The 22,554-nt window shown below is 34.1% G+C and overlaps 3 protein-coding genes across 3 annotated transcripts; 2 read left to right on the top strand and 1 right to left on the bottom strand.

Annotated features, from left to right (window-relative positions):
• The first annotated feature begins 4,195 nt into the window (after positions 1–4,195).
• On the top strand, positions 4,196–7,735 carry LOC9299983 (peptidyl-prolyl cis-trans isomerase FKBP65). Its single transcript, XM_021015488.1, has 13 exons — positions 4,196–4,606; positions 4,680–4,766; positions 5,217–5,477; positions 5,582–5,656; positions 5,737–5,817; positions 5,913–6,110; positions 6,206–6,298; positions 6,380–6,555; positions 6,640–6,762; positions 6,838–6,984; positions 7,066–7,193; positions 7,278–7,383; positions 7,488–7,735. Exons 1-13 carry the CDS (start codon positions 4,402–4,404, stop codon positions 7,518–7,520), a joined length of 1,713 nt encoding a protein of 570 aa, XP_020871147.1. The 5' UTR covers positions 4,196–4,401; the 3' UTR covers positions 7,521–7,735.
• Positions 7,736–10,927: 3,192 nt separating this feature from the next.
• Positions 10,928–14,218, bottom strand: LOC9299982 (transcription factor bHLH78). The gene is made up of 7 exons (XM_021015647.1): positions 13,139–14,218; positions 12,746–12,952; positions 12,328–12,393; positions 12,127–12,195; positions 11,918–11,995; positions 11,427–11,666; positions 10,928–11,328 (listed from the first exon to the last, which is right to left on the bottom strand). Exons 1-7 carry the CDS (start codon positions 13,874–13,876, stop codon positions 11,230–11,232), a joined length of 1,497 nt encoding a protein of 498 aa, XP_020871306.1. The 5' UTR covers positions 13,877–14,218; the 3' UTR covers positions 10,928–11,229.
• A 6,667-nt stretch (positions 14,219–20,885) lies between these two features.
• Positions 20,886–21,024, top strand: LOC110228283. The gene has a single exon (XM_021025094.1). It carries the CDS (start codon positions 20,926–20,928, stop codon positions 21,022–21,024), a length of 99 nt encoding a protein of 32 aa, XP_020880753.1. The 5' UTR covers positions 20,886–20,925.
• Positions 21,025–22,554: the final 1,530 nt, after the last annotated feature.

Below are 22,554 nucleotides of genomic sequence, written 5' to 3'. Positions count from 1 at the left end.
TATAAATAAATGTGGTATTGAATGTCCGACCACAATGGAGACACGCATATGTATGATTATATCATACAAAATAAAGATGGCAAAATATTTATGATAGCAAACAGAGGTTTGCTAATTGCTATAACATAGCATAACCGGTCAAGCTATCCCGGTAGAAAAATGGATTTGATGATAATGATCCAGATCCAGGATCCATATCAGTGCTAACAAGGGCCTGATTAAAAAAAGTGCAATATATTGAATTGCTCTTCCTTAATAAAAGAGATGTCGTTGGGTCTCTTGTCACTACATCTAAATATATAAAACCTATTGGGTGCAAGTGGGTCTTCGTGTGAAAAAGTTGAAATCACACGATATAAAGCCCGACTTGTTACACAAGGTTTTTCTCAAAGACGTGGAGTTGATTATGAAGAAACTTATTCTCCGGTCATGAATACAATTACATTCAGGTACACAACGAGCCTAACGGTCTCTTATCATTTAGAATTGTACCTTATGGATGTAGTGACAACATGTTTATATGGATCGTTGGATTTAATATATACATAAAAATCCTAGAAGGATTTAAAGTTCCTGAGCCATTAGACTCTAAGTCTAATGAAATATGTACGGTCAAATTACAGCGATCACTTTACGGATTAAAACAATCCAGACGCATATAATCGTTTAAGCGATTATTTATTAAAGAAAGGGTATGTTAATAATAAAATATGCCCTTGCGTCTTTATTTAGAAATCTCTTTCGAGATTTGTGATCACTGCTGTATATATTGATGACCTAAATTGGAACTCGAAAAGAGTGATTAAATATCACTAAAATTTTATTAAAGAAAGGGAAGCTTATTCAAGCACTGCATGCTTCCGTCCACATTTCAAAGGTAACATTTAATATGTTGAATTTATTTAAATTCATTTAAATTTATTTAAATTTTTATATTATATATGGAGTTGATTATATACCTTCTCCTTAAGTCTGTAGTAGGCTAAGCCTCCAGAATTATATGGTCTTTGGCCAAATCACCATTTTTCTTTGATAAGCTCATTAATGGTCGATTTCCGTAATATTTCTCCAAATTAAACCCCGTGTATAACCGGTCTAAAAAAAAATAGATTCGGGCCAAGATAAATAGGTTTGAAAAGCCATCATCTTGGGAGGGGTTATTACAAGTCCCATATTTTTATAAGGATCTAAGAATAAATACATGATCCATATTGGATATGTTATTGATCCTAAAGTGGGATTCAGTTCGAGATGAATGAACTCGAAGAGTTATCATCTCGAGGGGGAGAATTAAAGGAATCCCACATCGATAATAAGTCGATAAACTTAGGTGACTTTGACACCCCAGAGTGAGATAACTCTGGTAAAGTCATATCCTAAAATTTATCGCTTTTTGATAAAGTGGAACATCTAAAAATGATGTTCACTCTCAAAATGAGCTTTAAGCGAATCGTTCATAGCGCAAATCCAAGAGATTGCAAAACGATTCATGGTGATCTAGTCTCTATGTTTTTACATGGAGCATGCAATTTTGCATGTATTAATGATTATATACAAGGCCAACGATTTATAAGAAATATTTCTCCAATGTTATATATACATGATTGGAGATCAACTATTTCTCATTTTGAATTTTATGGGTGTAATATATATGTTATAAATGCTCCTCTGCACCGCATAAAAATATCATCCAAAAAAGGATAAAATATATAGATGCAGGAGATGAGTCTCTGCTCTACAAATATTGAGCCATCTTATGAGAGATGTGCCTATTACAAGATTTGCATATCATCTTGTTGATGATAAAAATTCCCCATCATTATGGGAGAATCATTGAATAGTTAAGATCTTTGAACAAATAACTATAATAAATATGGACTTAAGAGTTCAAAGTTCAAATAGATCACTATTCATAATAAATTGCAAATCAAATGCAAAAAGCTGATGGATGAGATTTCATAAATTATTGATCCTCGTATAAATACATATGAACTTAAAGTTCATAGGAAATCTCTTCTCCTAGCTAAAAATGCTCTAAAAAATTATGTCTCTGGCGGATGACATATTATTGTCTATAACACGATAAAAACGTGATAGACAACTTTGGTTCCAAATATAAAAAAAATCCTCAAAAATAAAAAAGGAGCATATTATTATTAAAAAGAGGATTTAACTCTTAAAAGAGGAGCATATAGACTTCTAAAGAGGAGTATAGAGACTCCTCAAGAGGATCAAAGAGACTCCTAAAGAGGAGTAAAAATACCGATTGTGATGGTTAAACAACGAAATCTGGTACCTGAATAAAATCATTTATAATGATAAAGAGATCTCGATTAACCATGTCATTACGACAAATATGGAACCAAAGACAACACAATGTCGACAAGAAAAATGATCTAGTGCACAAATGTGATTAATGAGGATCATAAATCTCTGCTATGTGAGCGTAAAGAGATATATATTGGCCAATAAACAAAGAGGCAGCCAAGTCTATATTAATCTCGTATAAAAACGAGTAATTTATGGACACATGGTCCAAGCATCAAAAAAGTATTATGATACTTAAGACAAAATGGTGTGTCGTGCCGGGGTTTGTCAAAATCACTCGATGTTGAGTTGATGAATAAATGACTTGAATTGCGCCTCATGGGATATCTGAAGGACTAATCCTAAAATATATGATATCATAGTTATATTCCCGGGAACTTATAAGCATGATGTTTTTGAACATCATCAAAACTCTTAAAGAGTTATTTGGAATAAAAGAACTTGGATAGACAAAAGTGTCTCTAGATATTCCAACTAAACATCTAAATAAAGAGATGTTATATTAGTCACTTCTAAAGAAAGTCGACTCTATATAGTTTGATCATGAAGCACTATATATAAATGCTGACGAGTATTTATATATTTTGTGAATTGTAGCTAGCATATATAAATGCTGACGAGCATTTATATATCTAGTAAATATATTGTACCTAGCATTTGCTACTGATCTACTTGCAGGATTAATTCATTTTCTCCGACTAGACCTTTGAATGAGTTCAAATGTGTCTTCCACTATCTGCAAGGTACGATTGACTTGGGTTTATTTTATTCTAGAAACCCCGAGTTTGGTTTAGTTGGTTTTGCAGATGGAGAATCTATACCAGATCTGTCTAAATATATATCGCAAAGCAACAAATATGTGGCGTTTTCAACAACAAATTTTGGTCGTCGCTTGCTCAAGCCATGCCAAAATTATTGCGCTCCATGAAGCATGTCGAAAATCGATTCTTCTTTTGGACTCAAGAATCTGAGAAGAAACAAGAAGTTGATGTCTAGTACATCCGGCCAAGTAACAATGTAGCAGATTTACAAAGGCGCTTCCAGCTACAACATTCAGAAAGTATCTTTACAAATCGAAATGCGTCTAAAGAACATGCTTCCAGGGGGAGACATATGATGATGAGCGTGGCTGCACTCTTTTTCCCTTATCATGGTTTTTATCCCACTGAATTTTTCCATGACAAGGTTTTTAACGAGGCAGCAAATAACACGCAAAAGATAGACATCAAAGCGAAGGTCTATCTCTCTTCAAATATATTTGTTATATATTGACGAGATCAGAAGGAGTGAAGAGAATGATCGAGATGCATCATCTACCTATGAAGAAAACAAGACTCGTCTATTCCAGGGAAAAATTGCGTCTCTGCACTCTTTTTTCCTTATTATGGTTTTTCTCCTATATGATTTTTCCATGATAAGGTTTTTAACGAGGCAGTACGTAATACGTCGATAAGTAATGGATAATCAAGGGGGAGTGTTGAAAATGGATAATGATCATCCATTCGTTTACTTATCCTTATCTCTAATATTTTACTTTTGCATCAAGTTACTTGGCCTCTAAGTTTTATCTCTTTGTTCTTATATATAAACGTTGTACGTTAGAAACATTAAGGAGAAGAGAATATTACTTCTCTCACTTAACTCTCTACATCTCTCTCTCTACGTTATATCTTTCTCTCTTTTATTATACATATCTATTATATTATATATGTTTGAGTTATCATTTATAACAAAATAGTGTTTTGAGTATTTTAACTGAATTAAATCATTTATTTTTAAAGAAACGAGACCCGCTCAAAGAAAATAAAAAAATAAATTTATTTATTAAAAAAATAAATTCACGCTAACGGTATCTGGAAACATCGGGACACATCTTTAGGCTCATTCCAAGTTTTCAATTGAAATCAGAATTCTCTAGAGAAACCCAAAAAGCACTCTCTTCACTCTCTCTCTCTCCCTATAAATTCTCATCACAATTTACCCAATCGATCTCATCTTTCTCAACACACTTGTTACGCTCTCTACAATTCTCTCGTAATTCGATTTCGCTCTCTCTTCATCTTTTGATCAGAAATGGAAGACGATTTTGACATGCAGCAGTTTCCGGAAGAGGAACCAGAGGAGATGGATATGGATCTCGCCGACGATGACGAAGCTGACTCTGCTCCTAATCTGAAAATCGGCGAGGAAAAGGAGATCGGAAAATCAGGATTGAAGAAGAAACTTGTTAAGGAAGGTGAAAAATGGGATACGCCTGAGAATGGAGACGAAGTTGAAGGTATTATTTGAAATCTGATGATATGTATGTGATCAGGTTCTAAGATTGATTCCGTTATTGTCTTCTTTTGCAGTGCATTACACGGGTACTTTGTTAGATGGTACGAAGTTTGATTCGAGCCGTGACAGAGGAACTCCTTTCAAATTCACTCTTGGCCAAGGTAATTTTGTATTTTGGAAGATATTTTCTATGTTCTGCTTACAGATTAAGGTTTTGGTTCAATTTCTACGATCATTAAGGCTTGTTTGTGTGAGGATTATGGTTCTCTGTTCTAGTTGGGAGCTTTTTCTGCAATATTGCATGTTCCAGTTTAATCTATAGTTTTTGATTAGGGAATTTTGTATCATTTTTTGTTGTTGATTTACCTGTGAAATCGAAACGAGAATCAGTGTTGATTATCACTTGGGAGGGGACCATATAAAATGCTCTGGTCCTTGGCCTGAAAAGATGGGCTAAGCCCAAAACCTCTTAGTAATTCAAAAAAAGAAAATAATGAATCAGTGTTGGTTAGTTGCTGTTATTAGGCCTAGAAATGGTTCAATGTTATGCACAAAATTGATTTATTATGGTGTCTTTTGAGTTCTGAATTTCTTTGGTTTGGAATGGTTAGGACATGTGATTAAAGGATGGGACTTGGGGATCAAGACAATGAAGAAAGGTGAAAATGCTATTTTCACTATTCCTCCTGAGTTGGCTTATGGTGAAACTGGTTCACCACCGACTATTCCTCCGAACGCTACTCTTCAGTTTGATGTGGAGTTGATATCATGGAGGAGTGTTAAGGATATATGTGGTGATGGTGGGGTGTTTAAGAAAATAATTGTGGAAGGAGAAAAATGGGAGAAGCCAAAGGACCTTGATGAAGTGTTTGGTGCGTTTTTTTTATTCCTATGATTGTGGTTTGATTCTTTGTGCTGGAATATAGTCTTGTGGATGTTGGTTCTGATTGGTTTTATGGTTTGAGAACTGAGGCAGTCAAGTATGAAGCTCGGCTTGAGGATGGCACCATTGTTGGAAGGTCTGATGGTGCAGAGTTCACTGTCAAGGAGGGTTAGTATTTTCTTTACCGGATATTATTTTCAGGTTATGTATTTAGAATAAGGATCTAATACATTTTTTTTTTGAAATAGGCCATTTCTGTCCTGCGCTTGCTAAGGCTGTCAAAACCATGAAAAGAGGGGAGAAGGTTCTCCTAACTGTGAAGCCACAATGTGAGTATTTTAGTTGGTGTTTGTCCGTCTTTAGCGGCGAAGCAGTGTATTTAGATATGGTCTGACATTCTGAGTTGTGCATTTGACCGATGCAGATGGATTTGGGGAAACTGGAATACCAGCTTCTGATGGCCTTCAAGCTGCAATCCCACCAAATGCAACCCTTCAGATTGACCTTGAGTTGGTTTCTTGGAAGACTGTGGTGGAAGTAACTGATGACAAGAAGGTTATTAAGAAAATACTGAAGGAAGGTGAAGGGTATGAGCGTCCCAATGAGGGAGCAGTTGTCAAATGTTAGTATCTATCTTTAAAGGTCTATATGAAGAGTGCTTTTACGCTATAGTTAAGCTATGTGATCTGATAAACTAGCTACGCTGTTTTTTTGCAGTGAAGTTGATTGGTAAACTTCAAGATGGAACTGTGTTCATGAAGAAAGGTTATGAAGAAGATGAGGAGCCATTCGAGTTCAAAACTGATGAAGGTATATAATATACATTCCTATTTGTATTTAGCGTGTCACGACTATAATATTAAAGTGACAGAGGATTGGTGTTCTGTGCAGAACAAGTGATTGAAGGGCTTGAAAAAGCTGTGATGGGCATGAAGAAGGGTGAGGTAGCACTCATCACAATTTCGCCGGAATATGCTTTTGGTTCCTCTGAATCAAAGCAGGAGCTGGCTGTAATACCGCCAAACTCGACTGTATTCTACGAGGTCGAGATGGTATCTTTCATCAAGGTGAGAGCATTCACTTTCTGAGTCTTACTTCTTTCCTCATGAAGAAACTTATGTGTGCTAATGCTATCGTCTCTCTCGATGCAGGAGAAAGAGTCTTGGGATATGAACACGCAGGAAAAGATAGAAGCTGCAGGCAAGAAGAAGGAAGAAGGGAATATGCTGTTCAAAGCTGGAAAATACGCAAGAGCTTCAAAGAGATATGAAAGGGTTAGGGATTTGATCCTAGTATTTGCAAAAAAGACATGTTTTGGTTTAGATTTTAACATCAAGTTTTGGATGCAGGGTGTCAAGTACATAGAATATGACTCAACTTTCGACGAAGAGGAGAAAAAGAAAGCAAGGGATCTCAAGATTGCCTGTAACCTTAATGATGCAGCTTGCAAGCTGAAACTGAAAGATTACAAGGAAGCAGCAAAATTGTCCACTAAGGTAAAAATAAAACTCAGTTTCAGTTATTTTGGATATTAAAATTGGAGATGAACAACTAAGTCATGAAGAGAATGTGAATAGGTGTTGGAGATGGATAGTAGGAACGTGAAAGCAATGTATAGGAGAGCACATGCCTACATGGAGACGGCAGATCTTGATTTGGCTGAGCTTGATATTAAGAAAGCTCTTGAGATTGATCCTGACAACAAGTGAGTTATTTTTTTGTTTTTTGACTGTTCCTTTGTTTGTTCTGGCTGCGATGTGTTATAACTTATAACATTGGTTGTTTGCAGGGAGGTGAAGATAGAATATAAGAAGTTGAAAGAGAAGGTGAAAGAGTACAACAAGAAAGATGCTAAGTTTTACGGCAACATGTTGTCGAAAATGCTTGAGCCACACGTAAGTACTTTTTTAAAAGGAGAGTTCAATGGGTACAAAATAGGTAAAATAGCCTTTTGAAATGATAGTGATTCTTGTTAATATGAACTGTGATTGTTGTGCAGAAAGGAGCGATGAGTATTGACACCAAGGCATGAGTCTTTAAATCACTTTAGAGAGTAGCATTGATTCGAAAAAGTAAATGTGAAGAGTCTGTAATTTTCTGTTTTACTCCTTGTAATCAATCTTGGTGTGTGTTACTGTTTCAGACGTTATTACTTCAATTCTGTTGAAATAAAACAGACTTGTAATAATAAATAGGCCACTCCAAGTACTTTACGACACCAATCGCTTGATATAGATAGTTTTTGTAGTTAAGTTCTCTATCCTAAAAAAAAAAAAAATTTATTGCGGGGTAAATTATTGTTAATTTGTTGTGCAAATTATGCCATCAATACAATTGTGGGTAAAAAACAAGTCCTGAAACAGTTGGGCTTGTGGGTTGGGTTGTGGCACAAGAAAATTTATAACCAACTTTACGTCATAACTTCTTCACAACAACTACGGGCCCTTTTTTTTTTTTTGTCATCTAAAATTATACTATTAAAATAAAGGATGAAAAGATGCAAACAATATTATCCCACGGCCACCATACCAGAGAAATACAACTCTATAAACAGAGGCCAAAAAGAAGCCACAAACTACAAATAGCTGGGCCAATACAAAAGAATGTGCTTCATCATTCTGAAGCCGAATCCACAAAAGCTCAAATTCAATCAGACGCCAAAGTTTTTTCCTCTGCGAAGACCCCATCAAGCCATGAAGGATGACCAACCGCAACATAAGATTGCAGTCTACAATCATTAGTAACACTCTTCGCAATAAGAAATGCGCCTCTGTTTGAAGTTGAGTTTTCCAAAAGAATTTTCCAAAAAGCCTAAAAGACTTAAGCGCCAACACAGCCTCCATAGATTGATATCTAAAAGCAGGCCAAGCAATCGGTCTGATAATTGCCTTAACCAAAAACTCCATCTCTAGTCCAAAAATCACATTCTCCACTTTGTGACTACGTATACTCTCAATAACCCACATCTTGGGAGGTCTACGAGAATTATCTCTAAATTTAGTCTATATGAAAAGCCTTTCGTGATGGATTTATATTATATGTGATACTTTAATGGTTTTTGACCTAGCTATACGGTGAGTGCTTGACTATCAAAATTAGTGTACAAATCCAACGAAAACTATCCGGAGTCGCATAGTATTTTCTATAAATAGGCCGGGTCAAACATTTCAACAAAACGTTTTAGATAACGAATTTTTGGTTACCGAAGATAATTTTCCAATAGTGTGTTTGAAAAATAGTAGTATTAGGTATTATCAAAAGGAATGGATCATTCTAATGGATTTGTGAAATATTCGAAAAGAAAAGAAGAATAAGTTTTGTTCAATATATCACTAAGTAGTAATTTGCCACTATACAACATTTTTAGCGATAAAAAGTATGTCACATGTACACTGTCGTTACTTTTAACCATTTTTAATATCATTAAATTTCCGAGTGAGATGCAACTACTCTTCAAAATTAAAAATATAAAACCACCCACATTCAAAGCATCTTCTTCTTTTTATTCTAGTGATCAAAATAGAATGGATTAAATTAAAGTATTAGTAAATTAAATCCAATTAATTCACCCTACCTATTCCTACGTCCAATAATTCAATCTCCAATTCTTAATTATAACTAAAGCTGCAAGTGAAGACTAATAAAACCATAAAGATTTATAAATAAGTTTAGAAGTTTTAATTAGCAACTTTTCAATTATGAACTTGAAAGTAGTTGGTGATTAATATAACCCTATATCATTATTCTGTGTGCTAAGTCCACAAATCAGAGTGCATACCCATGTGATTGCTCTATTTTTGTTAACATTCTATATAATTTATCAGTTAATCTCAGATAATCAGAAATGATTATACCTATCATTGTTTATTTTTCTTATTGTTATACTAAAAATGCATTTTAAAAGATTTTATATGTATATAGACTCTAACTTGGGGCCTCTGTATTTACATATATAACACAAACTGAAAAAAAAAAAATCAGGATACCTATATATGATGGTAAATTATTTATTCATATATATATATATATATATATATATGTGAATTTGTGTGTACAAAATTACAACATCGTTGCCATCACCATGTAATATCAATATGTTACATTTACTTAGATTAGTAAATAAGATGGTACAATCCTTGCTACAATCTGGTTGATCAGCTTAGCCACTTAATAGACATAATGATGAGGACATCGATTTAGAATTCTTCTGGCCGGAACAAAAATGCTCGAGAAAATTTACCGGCTATTAGAAATAGTCGAGCAAACCCAAATTCTATCGGAAGTGATCGAGAAAAAACTACCCGATGTGAAGATGATCGGAAGTGTGACTTTTTTTATTTTTATTTTTTCATTAATCGGAAGTGTGACTACAACAACTATTATCATAAACAAAAATGACCGACAAATCTTAAGTTCTTAACGGAATCAAGATTAATCGAGAAATCTTTACTAAAACCAAATTGATAAAAAAATCTTGCCAGAAATTGATCGAGAACACTAACCGGAAGCTGATCAAGCTCAATCGAGCGATATACTTACTTAAAAGTAATGTACAATACATACATGACCTAATTTCCTATAGATTTGTACATGATTGACTGGTCATGTCCTAGTTAGTACCTAACGCCTACTGGAATATTGAACAACAAAAAATATTAAGCTACGGTTAAAATAATTGAAGTGATTATTATTAGAGAAAGATATTTGGTTGATCACCGAATAATTGGTTGATTAGGGATTAAACCGGTTAAAGAAAAAGCAAACATATAAGATTCCGCGTTTTCTCGGTAGATCTCTAGAAATTACAAGCAAGACATTTAATTTTCAGAAATCACAACTTGATCCCACTATAATATTGTTTTCAAATCCCACCTCAAATCCAAAGACAATAGAGATAAAGACATAACACCTCACACAGCTGGTTAACATTAGCAAATATCAAATCAAAAAGAATCTAGGAACGAAAGTGATGTTGACTAATTAGGAAGTAACAAATATAAAAATCAAATTTTCGTATTTTGATAGATCATTTAAATCATGTTTATTTTAGATTATAGTCCATCATTACGAAATTTTTTTATTATCTAAAGGTTACTTTCTGTCTAATGATATTTGTCGGAAAGTTCTTTGTCCTAAAGTGTATGATGTAAACAATTAGATTTTAGATAAGGTTGCAATTATTTACGAAGAAAATAGTAATAACGTGGAATAATTTTGCATAGGATCCAAGTTAGGGTTAATATCGCCGATCACCCGATTACTTGTTGAAAACAAAGTAAAGGGCGTGTTTTCGAAAATCGACATTTTTCATTAAAAAAACGTTGTGATAGTGAGTTCCTAATTTAGCAATACATTTTGAAAACGATGGTCTTTCTATAATTAACTTAAAATCAAATAAACATAAAAAGTGGTCTATTTTGTTTAGCCTAACTTGGAGTATATTAATTATCTTGGATTATAGTGGAAGGTAACAAACTTACAATAATATTACATTAGAAAAGCAAAAGGAATCCAAAGGAAACCAAAGTGGATAACAATACAATTGAACCCTAATAATGAATTGGAAGATGATAATATAAAATATAAAAAGTAAAAATTATAGGTTACTTCCATAAATGTGTGTATTTATATATAAATGGAGATGAGTATATGAATAAATCACAAATATTGGTATGGTTTATGTACACCCATCAATCCTTTTTTCTTATTTTTCTTCCTTGAGACCATGAAAAAATGGTTGATCAAAGCTCAATTTTCATGTGTTGAGATTCATTGTTGGGGTTTAGTGCCACTCCCATTCCTACTATGCTTTGTAAATCTTCTTCGCTAAACATTTGATACTGAAAACACACACAAAAAAAAAAAAACTATTTTATAATAATCATCTGAGTATATAAAAATTGAAATCAAACAAGAAAATTAAAGGAATAATTTAAACCTGAGAAATAGAGTCAGTGAATTGGGTAAGTGTTGGTAAGTGAGTGAAGCTTCTGGCTAAGGTAGAGGCTTCCAAAGAGTTCATAGGAGATTGGAGCATCATGTTATTGGAAGAAATATTGGGAAGTAATTGTGCATTATTACTATTATACATATTAAGTTGTTGTTGTTGATGATGACGACTTGAAGACTTTGATTGGAGTCCTTCTTCATGCAATCGGTTGTTACTTGATGGAATCATCTGAATAAAATTCAAATAATACAAAACATATTAGAAAAATTGCATAATAATTAAATAGAAAAATACAAAAGGTGCTTTTTAAAAGAAATTCATAAAAACTGCCTGATTAATGCTAATGGGTGGATTGAAAAAAGGATTTCAGATATAAGTGACGACAAACAAAAAGCAAAAAAAAGGATTTGAAAATGAATAATGTCAAATTATCATTATTAATGGTTGTTAAATTGATGTTAATGTTTAAGGTGACTTACAACATCCTTTGACACAAGAGCGTCCACGTTAAAATCCAGCCTGGTGTCGTTCACTGATGATAACTTCATTGACAAGAACTGCCCATTATTATTAAACAAAAAAAAATATTAGAAAAATAGAAAAAAATTCAGTGCAAATAATTAAAATTCGGTGATTAATGAACGAAACTATTGATTATATTTTAGATGATACCAAATAATAATTATACCTCAACTTGTCTTTGCAATGATTGTACATAGTTTATAATTTCATCAAGCATCAGTGCTTTTCCAGTAACCTTTCATCGTATAAACAAAGAAAAACAAAGACATTAGTTTTCTAATTATACTAATGAACAATTTACTTCATAACCAAAATTAATCAGTGACTAATCAAATACTTAAAAATATATAAGAAAAAAGAGTCTCACCTTATTGCATCCAGGCACAAGATCTTGAAGAAGCTTCATCCTTTCACCAATTTTCTCCCTCCGAACCTAAACCAACATTTAAGAACAATTCAAACCAAATTCTAATCTCATCTAAAATATACAATTAACACAACTAATAAACAAACCCCTATTACCTAATACCTAGCAAATTGCTCAAAATTAAACTAGATCATTGTCTTTTTTCATTTCGTATCCGAGAAAGTTCTGGACCGAAACCTGTACATCTTCATGTCGGAGATCATAACATAATAAATGTAGTTTTGTCCCGCAATTAGAGTTCCAACTCATGATCTAGCCAGACTGCCCCGAAAATTTGGTTTCGAGTTTAACCGATAATTGAGGTAAATTTTACTTTATAAGATTTTAGGAGAAGTGGAGACAAAAGAGAAATAATTACTCGTTCGGCGAGGCTGTGACTATCGGTCGCTTGGCCTCGTCGAGCTCGAACATGAATGTAATCTTTAGGAGGCTCAGGTGGTTTTGTGTTATTGTTTCCTTCACCTTCTCCTTCTTCTTCATCTTCATCTTCTCTTCTCCTTTTTCCTCCTTTTTCTTCTGAACTTTTACTTCCTTTTCCACCCCATTCTTCTTTCTTTTCCGCCGTCTAAGAAATTTAAAAATACACAAAAAAAAAGTTAAAAACTTTATGTAAAAGCTGACTTTTCAAAGAACTGGGTTCTTCGAATAATGAACTTACAAAAAACCGGGTCTTCCAAAATTAGAAAAAGCTTCATAAAAATTAAAACTTTCCTGGAAAATAGTTTGAAATTTTCCGGGAAAATTTATTTACCTTTGAGAAACTAGGAGATGGAGAAGCAGTGGAAATGGGATTTTCTTTGGATTTCCCTTTGGGCACAGATTTTCTCTTCCGGGGAAATTCGCCGCCGGGTGCGACTTCCGGTGAAACAAGAGCCTTAAGAGCTGGTGTACTTGAGACACGTGTCAGCTTCCCGGAGTTGTTAACGATGTTATTACCGTTGTTTATCGGAAGATTTGTATTGGTTCTTCCGTTAAAGCTCCGGCTACCAAAACAAGAGAATCTTGAAGCTCTCTCCGCAAAACCCGGATCTGCTGAGAATTCCGTCAACGGCGTCGTTCTATTCATCATCATCTGAGAATTCGTATTCGTCGGTGGTGGTGGAGAGCTCATCGGAGTTGCGTAACATGAGGCAGAGCGAGACATCGGAGTTCCGTAGATCTCACCGGAGTTATTATTGTTATTCCCGATGTTTCCAAGCTTTCCGATGAGTTCTCTGATAAGAAAACCATCACCGCCACCACCGGAGAAGTTGGAATTTGACGGTGTCGGTGATGAGACTAATGAGCTTAAAGCAGAGTCAAAGATGCTTTGTTGTTGTTGTTGTTCCGTTGACTTTTCCCATATAAAGGAAGAATCTTGAGGTGGATTTGGATCCATTAAAGCCCAGTTAAGCATCATCGCCGATGAAGAAGACGGTGGTGGTTCGAAATGCGTCGCCATCTCCGGCGGTGGTGGAAACTCTGTGTTCATAAACAACTCGTTGTCCATTTTCTCTCAATTCTTTTGAAGAATGAACAGAAAAAGATCGGAGATTGAGGATTTGTAGTAAGATCCTAAATTACGAAAGAGTTAGTCAAATTCACATCAGAGAGATTCTGAGTTTTGGAGTGTGTCGGAGGAGAAAGAAGAGAACGTAAATGGTAAGGGAAATGCTTAGGTGGTCGCTAAGTTGGTTTATATAGTTGTTTAATGAAACATTAAATTATGTTTTTTTTTTAAATGTAATAAAGTTAATAATTAGTAATTCAATGAGTATCATTTTGTGTGTTGCTTGCACCGTAACGGGCGGAGATTAGGAGTTGTTTGCCGGGCCTTTGACGTTGAGAGATATTTGCTAATAAATATGTAATTGTTTTACAATATCGACGTAAAATTTTACAAATGTCAAACTTTATGTTTTTATTTTTTTTATTTGGAATAAAATTCTTAAATAAAATAAAGTCTACTATAAGGGGTTTTACAAGCACGGTCTCCCACTCGTTCACTTCTTTCTAAAGGAACATATTAGTACATAAACTTGTACAAAAAAAAAAAAAAAATTGTTCTTGAAGAGATCTTCTCAAATTTAAACTATACGGTAGAATAGAATTATAAAAAATATCATGGCTTATACAGTGGAAATTAACTTATATAAGAGTCAATTAACTGGTCTATCTTTTTTTTTTGTTAGAGTTGGTTGTATTTATGGTTAGATGTTAGCAACTAACACTATATTATATAAACGCTTGCGATCAACGCCTACGATCAAAAATCCTACAAAAGTCTCTATATTATCTTATTGAAAATGATTGTTATGGACTTATTTTGGAGTGTATATGATTCTCCTCCCAGAGCTTGCGATTTCGATGTTTGGCATTATAATTAGTCGATCCTTGTGGCATTGAATATATAGAAACCGTAATATTATATTGATGGATTTATATCTCAACTTCCGTATAGTCGTTGACAATGCGACATTATATTGAATAAACCATAGAGTCTGTAGTCTCCCCGAAGGCCCGTAAGTAAGCTCCTCAACAAAACCTTCAACCAAATGACAGATATGTAGTTGCAGTCTCTGATCGAATTTTAGTATATATAGTCAACAAATTGTATGAAGTGCGTGATTATCCTTCGAAGATTAGAGGTCCAAATATTTCATTAATCTCATTCAGATCAGGGCTAAGACATGCTATTTTTAGGGACCATACAACTAGAAAGGATGAATTTGAAGTTTTTAAGTCTTTTAACCACTCATCGACGAGTGCTGTATCAGTATCACATAGTATGATCTCAATATCTAGTACGTGTTTAATTAGGGCTCAAACAGAAGGTGATCTTTCTCATCAAATTGTTAATGTCTTTGTAGTTTCGAACCCAAAGACCTCTACAACTAGCATAAGAGACCAAAAATGAACTACTTTGTCTATTTGATGTTACAAGATTTATCTACGTTAAATTACATATATGATGCTACATTAATTCACGACAAAAAGATGGATACATATAACACTTACTAAATTAGTATAATTTGGATCATTCACATATATAATTACGTATTCTATATACTATACCCTCTTTACATAACCGGCTGATACACTTGACCAAGAATGAAACAACGAACGTTACTGGTTCTCTAATATGCGAAATTATATAAAATTAAAATGTAAGAAAAATCAAAATTTTAAGTGGTCGTGATATGCTATGAGAAATCACAAAGGCCTATAAATTTATTTTCAAGTTGATATCCAATAAATATATTGGAAAAAATAAATTTGCATAAGAGAAAAGAAAAAGATTCGTCAATGTCATATGTACAAAACCGCCTACCTAGTACCTTCTTTTCTGTACACTCTTTACAAAAAGACATTCTTTTAAAAAGCAATTATCTATTAGAAAAATGCGTCCTAGCTATATCATAAATATAAGTTTAAAGAACTGTGTGATTAACCAAAATAAAAAAAAAAAATCATGAGGTGTGTGAATTATTCTATGTATAATATATACACGTATGTCCAACTTGGGCGCAGATCCATCTCCTTTAGTCATAGAAGTTCGATCCGAAATTATTAAATTGAAGAAGATAAAATAATCAAGAAAAATAACTGTGCTGGTTACAGATAGCAGCTACATTTATAGGTTAGAGGTTAACAAGACGAACAAGTAACAGAAGAAAACATATACTTAAAAAGTATCTTTAAAAATTAATTCTGGTTAAGTTGGATTTGCATGTATGAATGCAGTTGTTTACATCTAAAAAACACATTGATTGAATATTTGCCTAACGAGTAACGACTCATGTTGATAAGAAAAATGAGGGAATTAGGTTTGGTAAAGTAAAGTTTGAAAAATTGTATTAGGGGTAAATTCTTTGGACACGATTTCTATTGCTAGTTTGTATATGGAGTTATTATAGCCATATTCGAGGTAAAAAACAAGCGGTATAACGATATAACTATTTTTTTTTCGTCTAAAGGATTTTATTGGTAGAATGTGTTTGAGTTATACAAAACCGAGAAGAATTGAAATCCTTTCGGAGACAAAGCCGGCGGGTACATAGAATTATCCAGAGACTTAAAGGTTAAAAAAGCGGACAAATATAACAAGCCTAAGAGGCTGAGAAGATAAAATTCAAAGATAACTACTAAAAGAATAACAGCTAAAGCCTCCAAAGCAACAACACTGAAAACTCTTCCCTACAAATAGTTGACTAGCACTTCCATAGAACAGTTTGGCGCTGAGGAGAGGCAACAGACATGAGCATCGAAAAGAACCAAGCTCACACAACCATATCCACAACAGAAATGAAGACGACGAAGCAAGAAGATCAGAACACAGAACCAAACCTCCACGACCACTATAGAGCCAATGAAAATGAGAAGGCAAAGGATCAAGGAAAATCCTTGAAATCTTAGAGGGGAAACGCCAAATAGGACAACTCATCCTCACGCAAGGACTTTCATAGACCCAGCCAAAGTCACCTACGGACTAAAGACTGGTTATGCCACACAAATAAAAGGACAAGAGGTCGACCCAGCATAACGTCCAGAACACATCCGAGAACCAAATGATGTTCCAAGAGAGAGCTAGTAGATGCCATTATAGAAGGCAAGCATCCGAATGAAGAACCCACAAACAGAACCTTACGCCAAAACACCACACAGAACCGAGCCGACCCAAGCCGGTTTTTTTGGATTATCGGTTAACCGAATGAAAATAAATTTGGTTTACAGAAGTTAACTGAAAATAAATTTGGTTTGCTTCGGTTTGGTCCATTAATTTTGGTATTGAGTTTTAGAACTGAAATAATCACCCTTTAAAGAAAAAAACAAATCAGTTATTTTTGTTTTTTTTTTTTTCGTCTGAATTATTCCATTATATAATACGATTGAAGGATACAAGGGTGGGATGCGGTTTTGGTACACAAAACCGACAATAGATAAACTCTTCCAGAGACATAAGCTGGCGAGTACAAGAACACTCCCAGAGACAAAGACCAAACAAGGTAAACAAAGGGTAAAAAACCCAAACAAACCAACTACAACCATAAATACTTCCCGGATCAGAATCTAGAAACCCAAAAAAAGAATTACAAAACCTAAACTTTAGAAAATTCACTACAAGAATATTGGCTTTTAATAGCACAATACTATAGCGTTTTATTCACAAATGCTATTATAAGTATAAGGTCGAGTTTAAGATAGCGTTTGTAGTTTTAAAAACGCTATTAATAAGTTTCGCAGAAAAAAAAAAACACGCGCCTAATAATTTGGGTTTCTAAGTATTTTATAGCATTGTCTTTAATAGCAGAATTATCATAAAACGCTATTAAAAGTGAACCGGAAAAACCTAAAAATAATTGGCCTTGAACCGGGAAACTAAATTTGGCTTTTCCCTCTGAAAGTCTCGATATTTTCTAAGTCCTCAAAACAAGCTCTCAACACTCTCAGTCGATTCAAGCTCTCAAATCTCTCACTCGATTCAAGCTCTCAAATCTCTCACTCGATTCAAGCTCTCAAATCTCTCAGCTGATTCAAGCTCTCAATCTCTATCTCACTCGATTATAAACGGTACTTTTGTGAAATTTCGTCTCGATTTAGGGTTCTTAAAAGTTGTAATTGATTCCAGTCGATTATTACCTTTGTTTGTAGGAAGATTTCGGCTTATTTGTCACGGTGAAAGGTATGTTACATTGTGAGGGTTTTTGATTTGGGTTTCAAATTGGATTTTCGATTTGGGGATAATGTTCGATTTGGGGATAATTGGGTTTTTCAATTTGGTTCTCATTCTGTTTCTTTATATTTGCGCAGATAACTTACTATACAATCTCCTGTTGCGCAGGTAAATTATTCGTTTACTAAGCTTGATTTCTCTTTGTATTTGCTGAAATTTAGCTTCGTTTCTTTTCAGTTTGGGTCTTATAGTTGTTTAGGATATGTTTTATACTTGTCTTATCTTTGAAACTCTTATCTCATGTACATCTTGTGGAGATGGGTGTTCTTGTGACATGGACAAGTCTTGGGTTTGGCTTCCAAGGTATGTTACTTGCAGAGATTTTTGTAAATAGTTCTGTTAAGAAATGTTTTGAGATTGATTTTGAACTTTGAAACTTTTATTAACCTACAGGACTAGCCTTGAGTATCATGAAGGTGCAAGTTCTTTTGTTTCTGAATCAGCAAAGCGTTTGGGTAATCCTGAAGAAATGTTATGTCCCTGCATGCATTGCCGCAATGTATGCCATCAGTCTAGAGAAACAGTCGTGGATCATCTAGTTATTAGGGGAATGGATCAGAAATATAAGAGGAGGACATGTTGGAGTTTGCATGGGCAGTTAATTAGTGACAACACAGCTGATGAAGCAAGACCAGAATTAGAAGCTCATTACTTGTTTAGAGCAGCTTTTGGAAGTGAAGGAAAGCCAGAGAATCATGATGAATACCAGTCAGAGTATGTTGAAAGTAATGAAGAATCAGAGTTTAGGAAGAAGTTGGAGGATGCTGAAACTCCACTGTACTCGAGTTGTCCTACTTACACTAAAGTTTCTGCGATTATGGCCCTTTACCGCATCAAAGTGAAAAGTGGTATGTCAGAGAACTTCTTTGATCAGCTTTTAACTATTGTTCATGACATGCTGCCTGAAGACAATGTACTTCTAACATCAACGGATGGGATGAAGAAATTCTTGAAGATATTTGGGTTTGGTTATGATGTTATTCATGCATGTAAGAATGACTGCATTCTTTACAGGAAGGAGTATGAAAATATGGTAAGCTGTCCAAGATGTAATGCATCTAGATGGGAAAGGGACAAGCACAATGGTGAAGAAAAGAAGGGGATTCCAGCTAAGGTACTTAGATATTTTCCTATAAAGGACAGATTCAAGCGTTTGTTTAGATCCAAAAGATTGGCAGAGAATTTGCAATGGCATTTCAACAATGCTACTGAAGATGGTACCATGAGGCACCCTGTGGACTCTACAACATGGGCTCAAGTGAATTCTAAGTGGCCTCAGTTTGCTGCTGAGCCAAGAAACCTGAGGTTAGGGCTGTCAACTGATGGGATGAATCCTTTCTCCATTCAGAACACAAAGTACAGTACATGGCCGGTGTTGCTAGTAAATTACAACATGCCTCCAACAATGTGTATGAAGACAGAGAATATAATGCTGACAATGTTGATCCCAGGACCAACTGCTCCAGGTAACAGCATTGATGTCTATCTAGAACCATTAGTTGATGATTTAAATGATATGTGGAATGATGGCATTGAGGTGTATGACTCATTCATGAAGGAGACATTCACACTAAAAACAATGTTGCTGTGGACTATTAGTGATTATCCAGCCTTAGGTACTTTAGCTGGTTGCAAAGTTAAAGGAAAACAAGCTTGTAATGTCTGTGGGAAAGACACACCATTTAAGTGGCTGAAGTTCAGTAGGAAATTTGTTTATATGGGTAATAGGAAACGGCTAAGACCTAATCATATTTATAGACGCAGAAAAGTTTGGTTTGATGACACTATAGAGGAAGGGACTGCAAAAAACAGTTTAAGTTGGGTCTCTGATTTGGTACTCGTTTCATATTAGAACTGTTTCATATTCTAATGTTTATTTGTTTAATCTAATGGATATTGTGTACAATTGTGATTGATTTTTGTAGAGTGCTAACAGCAACAACACCAGCAGTACTCAATCTGGTCAGAAGAAGAAGTGCTACTTGATAGATTGCTCTAAACCGGGACAGAAGGTTGCAGAAGGCAGAGTTTGGTCATCTAATCCAACAGACACAGTGCATCTTAAACCATTGGGACCCAATGCTAGCAAGGTATCAGTTGACGTGCCACTAGTAGGAAATGCGAAAGTGTGGAAACCAAGTTCAGAAATTCAGACCATTGATGATGCATTAGGTAGTCTTGTGGCTTGGCCTAGTGATAAACTTCTTTTTATGTGATGATGTTGTGGTAGTAGAGAACATTAGTGTATGGATGTTTGGATGCTTGGCCTTAGTAGAGAAACTTGTTGTGTTCGGATGAATTATGTTTGGATTAATGTTATGTTTTGGATTTTTATGGAGTATTTATATTCAAAAACAGGTTTTCAATAATCAAATTGTGTACCAATAATAACGAAAAATCGTTTATATCTAACGCTATTATTATTCAACACAATAACATTTATAAAACGCTGTCATTACATTAAACTTTGAAAGCGTAAATAAAATGCTATTCTTACTCAACACAATAACATTTATAAAACGCTGTCATTACATATATTAACAGCGTAAATTAAACGTTATGAAAGAGTAATTCATAACTTTTCAGAAACGCTATTAAAAATAATACAATAATAGCATGACATAAAACCGCTATCGAAAGTGGCGGAGCTATTATAGCGTGCGATGATATAGCGTTTGGTAAAACGCTATTGTATCTATCAATAGCGTTTTCTGGCCGCTACAAAAAGCCAATATTCTTGTAGTGATTTAATCAAATCTGAGATTAAGAAAAACACACAAACGGGATACAATACAAGAATCTCCTTTACCACAAGTTGGAACCGAATGAAAGTGCCGTGCGACCCTCTTTATAAAGCTCCAGAGAGGAGCCACGGAGGCGGTGAGACACATCCAAATTCTAGAGACTCAAGGATCGTCTCTTGAAGAAAGGAAGAAGATCTAGATCTACGATGGTGAAATTTCTTCATCTGAGGCAGTGAAGAACCGGTTGAAAACTGCCTCTGCCAAGGAAGGATACGGCCAGATCGGAAGGTGAGAATGGCAGAGACAAAAGAGCCAAACAACAAGAACACAAAGATGAAAAGATTTAAGCTTTAAAAAACTAGATCTGGAAAACTAGAACAATCAGTTATTTTTGTTAAATTTGGGTATTTTTGGGTAAATTATAGTATTTCGGTAATTAAATTCGGTTATTCATGATAACCGATTCAACTTTGGTATAAAGCCAGTCTAAATTTGGTATAATCCAGTTATTATAAAACACAACTAGGATATGACCCGCGGTACACCGCGGGTTAATTTTTTTTATTTATGCTTAGTTTTTAGAAACTGATGAATTTTTTTGTGTATAGTATTTCTTGTTGTTGTTGTTTTTGTTTTTGTTGATTATAAAAAGATGATTAATCGCGGCCGAGTCCGTGCCGTAAGGGTTCGGTCTCTAGTCTGGACCACTTCGGTGGGGCCAGGACATTCGGTTATCGAAAAAAAAAAAAAAGATGATTAATAGTCTACGGTTTGTAGTTAGTCGTAAATTTCCGAGATTATGTAGTCTAATGTTATTTTGTCTTTTATCTGGTTTTCTTGAATTATTTTTTGTTATAAACTTATGATATTTTTTGTTATATAGATTTTTGGTATACCACTGGGTATATATATATTGTGTTATTGTTGTATTAATTTTTTTTTTTTTTATGTTTTATAGGTATAGACTTATGTTTGATTTTAGGTACACAGCATGTAAATTTTATTTATAACTAAAAATATAAAATTTAAGTTATATTTGTTTGGGGCTTTTACAAAAATGCCCCTTTTTCAATGCCACTTTTCAAAAATGCCCCTTCTTTAAAACCTTAAATGCTCTTAAAAATATAAGATTTACCCAAATATGTATGTAACATTATTAAAACATACACAAACTACATTTCTATGTATCTAAAATCTTATAAATACTTTATAAATACCTTATAAATGCATTTTAAATACCTTTAAAAACCTTTAAAATATCTTGTAAAACCTTTGAAAAACCTTAAAAATCCTTTAAAATAACTTGTAAAACCTTTAAAAACACCTTATAAAACCTTATAAATACTTGGATCGAGTCTTCAAGTAGTAGTTACAATCCATAAGTACCTTATAAACCTAATAAAACTTTATAAAAATTTCAGATTAAAAAAGGGGCATTTTTGAAAATGGACATCTAAAAGGGGCATTTTTGAAAAGGGGCACACCAAAAAGGGCATTTTTAACAATTTCCCTATTTGTTTTGTTAATATTATTTGTTTTGTTAAATGTTTAAGATTGTATAATTGTATTTTGATTGTTAATTTTAGAATTTCACCCGTGGTATACCATATTGCTACAACCCGTCTCACCAATCACCATATAACCCATCACGTGAAATTAAGCATCATTTTGTTATTTTTTTTAATAATACATTTATTTAAAAAACATATC

The sequence above is a fragment of the Arabidopsis lyrata genome (assembly GCF_000004255.2).
Source record: "Arabidopsis lyrata subsp. lyrata unplaced genomic scaffold ARALYscaffold_8, whole genome shotgun sequence".
In the NCBI taxonomy this organism is placed as follows: Eukaryota; Viridiplantae; Streptophyta; class Magnoliopsida; order Brassicales; family Brassicaceae; genus Arabidopsis; species Arabidopsis lyrata.
Note: the sequence above shows the minus strand (reverse complement) of the source record. Positions and strands in the feature narration are given on the sequence as shown.

Bases quoted from the DNA above. Each gene is read 5' to 3' on its own strand.
- LOC9299983 (XM_021015488.1), top strand. From the start codon at position 4,402: ATGGAAGACGATTTTGACATGCAGCAGTTTCCGGAAGAGGAACCAGAG. The intron at 5,657-5,736 runs GTTAGTATTTTC...TTTTTGAAATAG, and splicing joins AGAGTTCACTGTCAAGGAGG to GCCATTTCTGTCCTGCGCTT. The intron at 5,818-5,912 runs GTGAGTATTTTA...TGACCGATGCAG, and splicing joins CCTAACTGTGAAGCCACAAT to ATGGATTTGGGGAAACTGGA.
- LOC9299982 (XM_021015647.1), bottom strand. From the start codon at position 13,876: ATGGACAACGAGTTGTTTATGAACACAGAGTTTCCACCACCGCCGGAG. The intron at 12,953-13,138 runs GTAAATAAATTT...TAAATTTCTTAG, and splicing joins CATCTCCTAGTTTCTCAAAG to ACGGCGGAAAAGAAAGAAGA. The intron at 11,996-12,126 runs GTATAATTATTA...AATAATGGGCAG, and splicing joins CATTGCAAAGACAAGTTGAG to TTCTTGTCAATGAAGTTATC.
- LOC110228283 (XM_021025094.1), top strand. From the start codon at position 20,926: ATGAAAGTGCCGTGCGACCCTCTTTATAAAGCTCCAGAGAGGAGCCAC.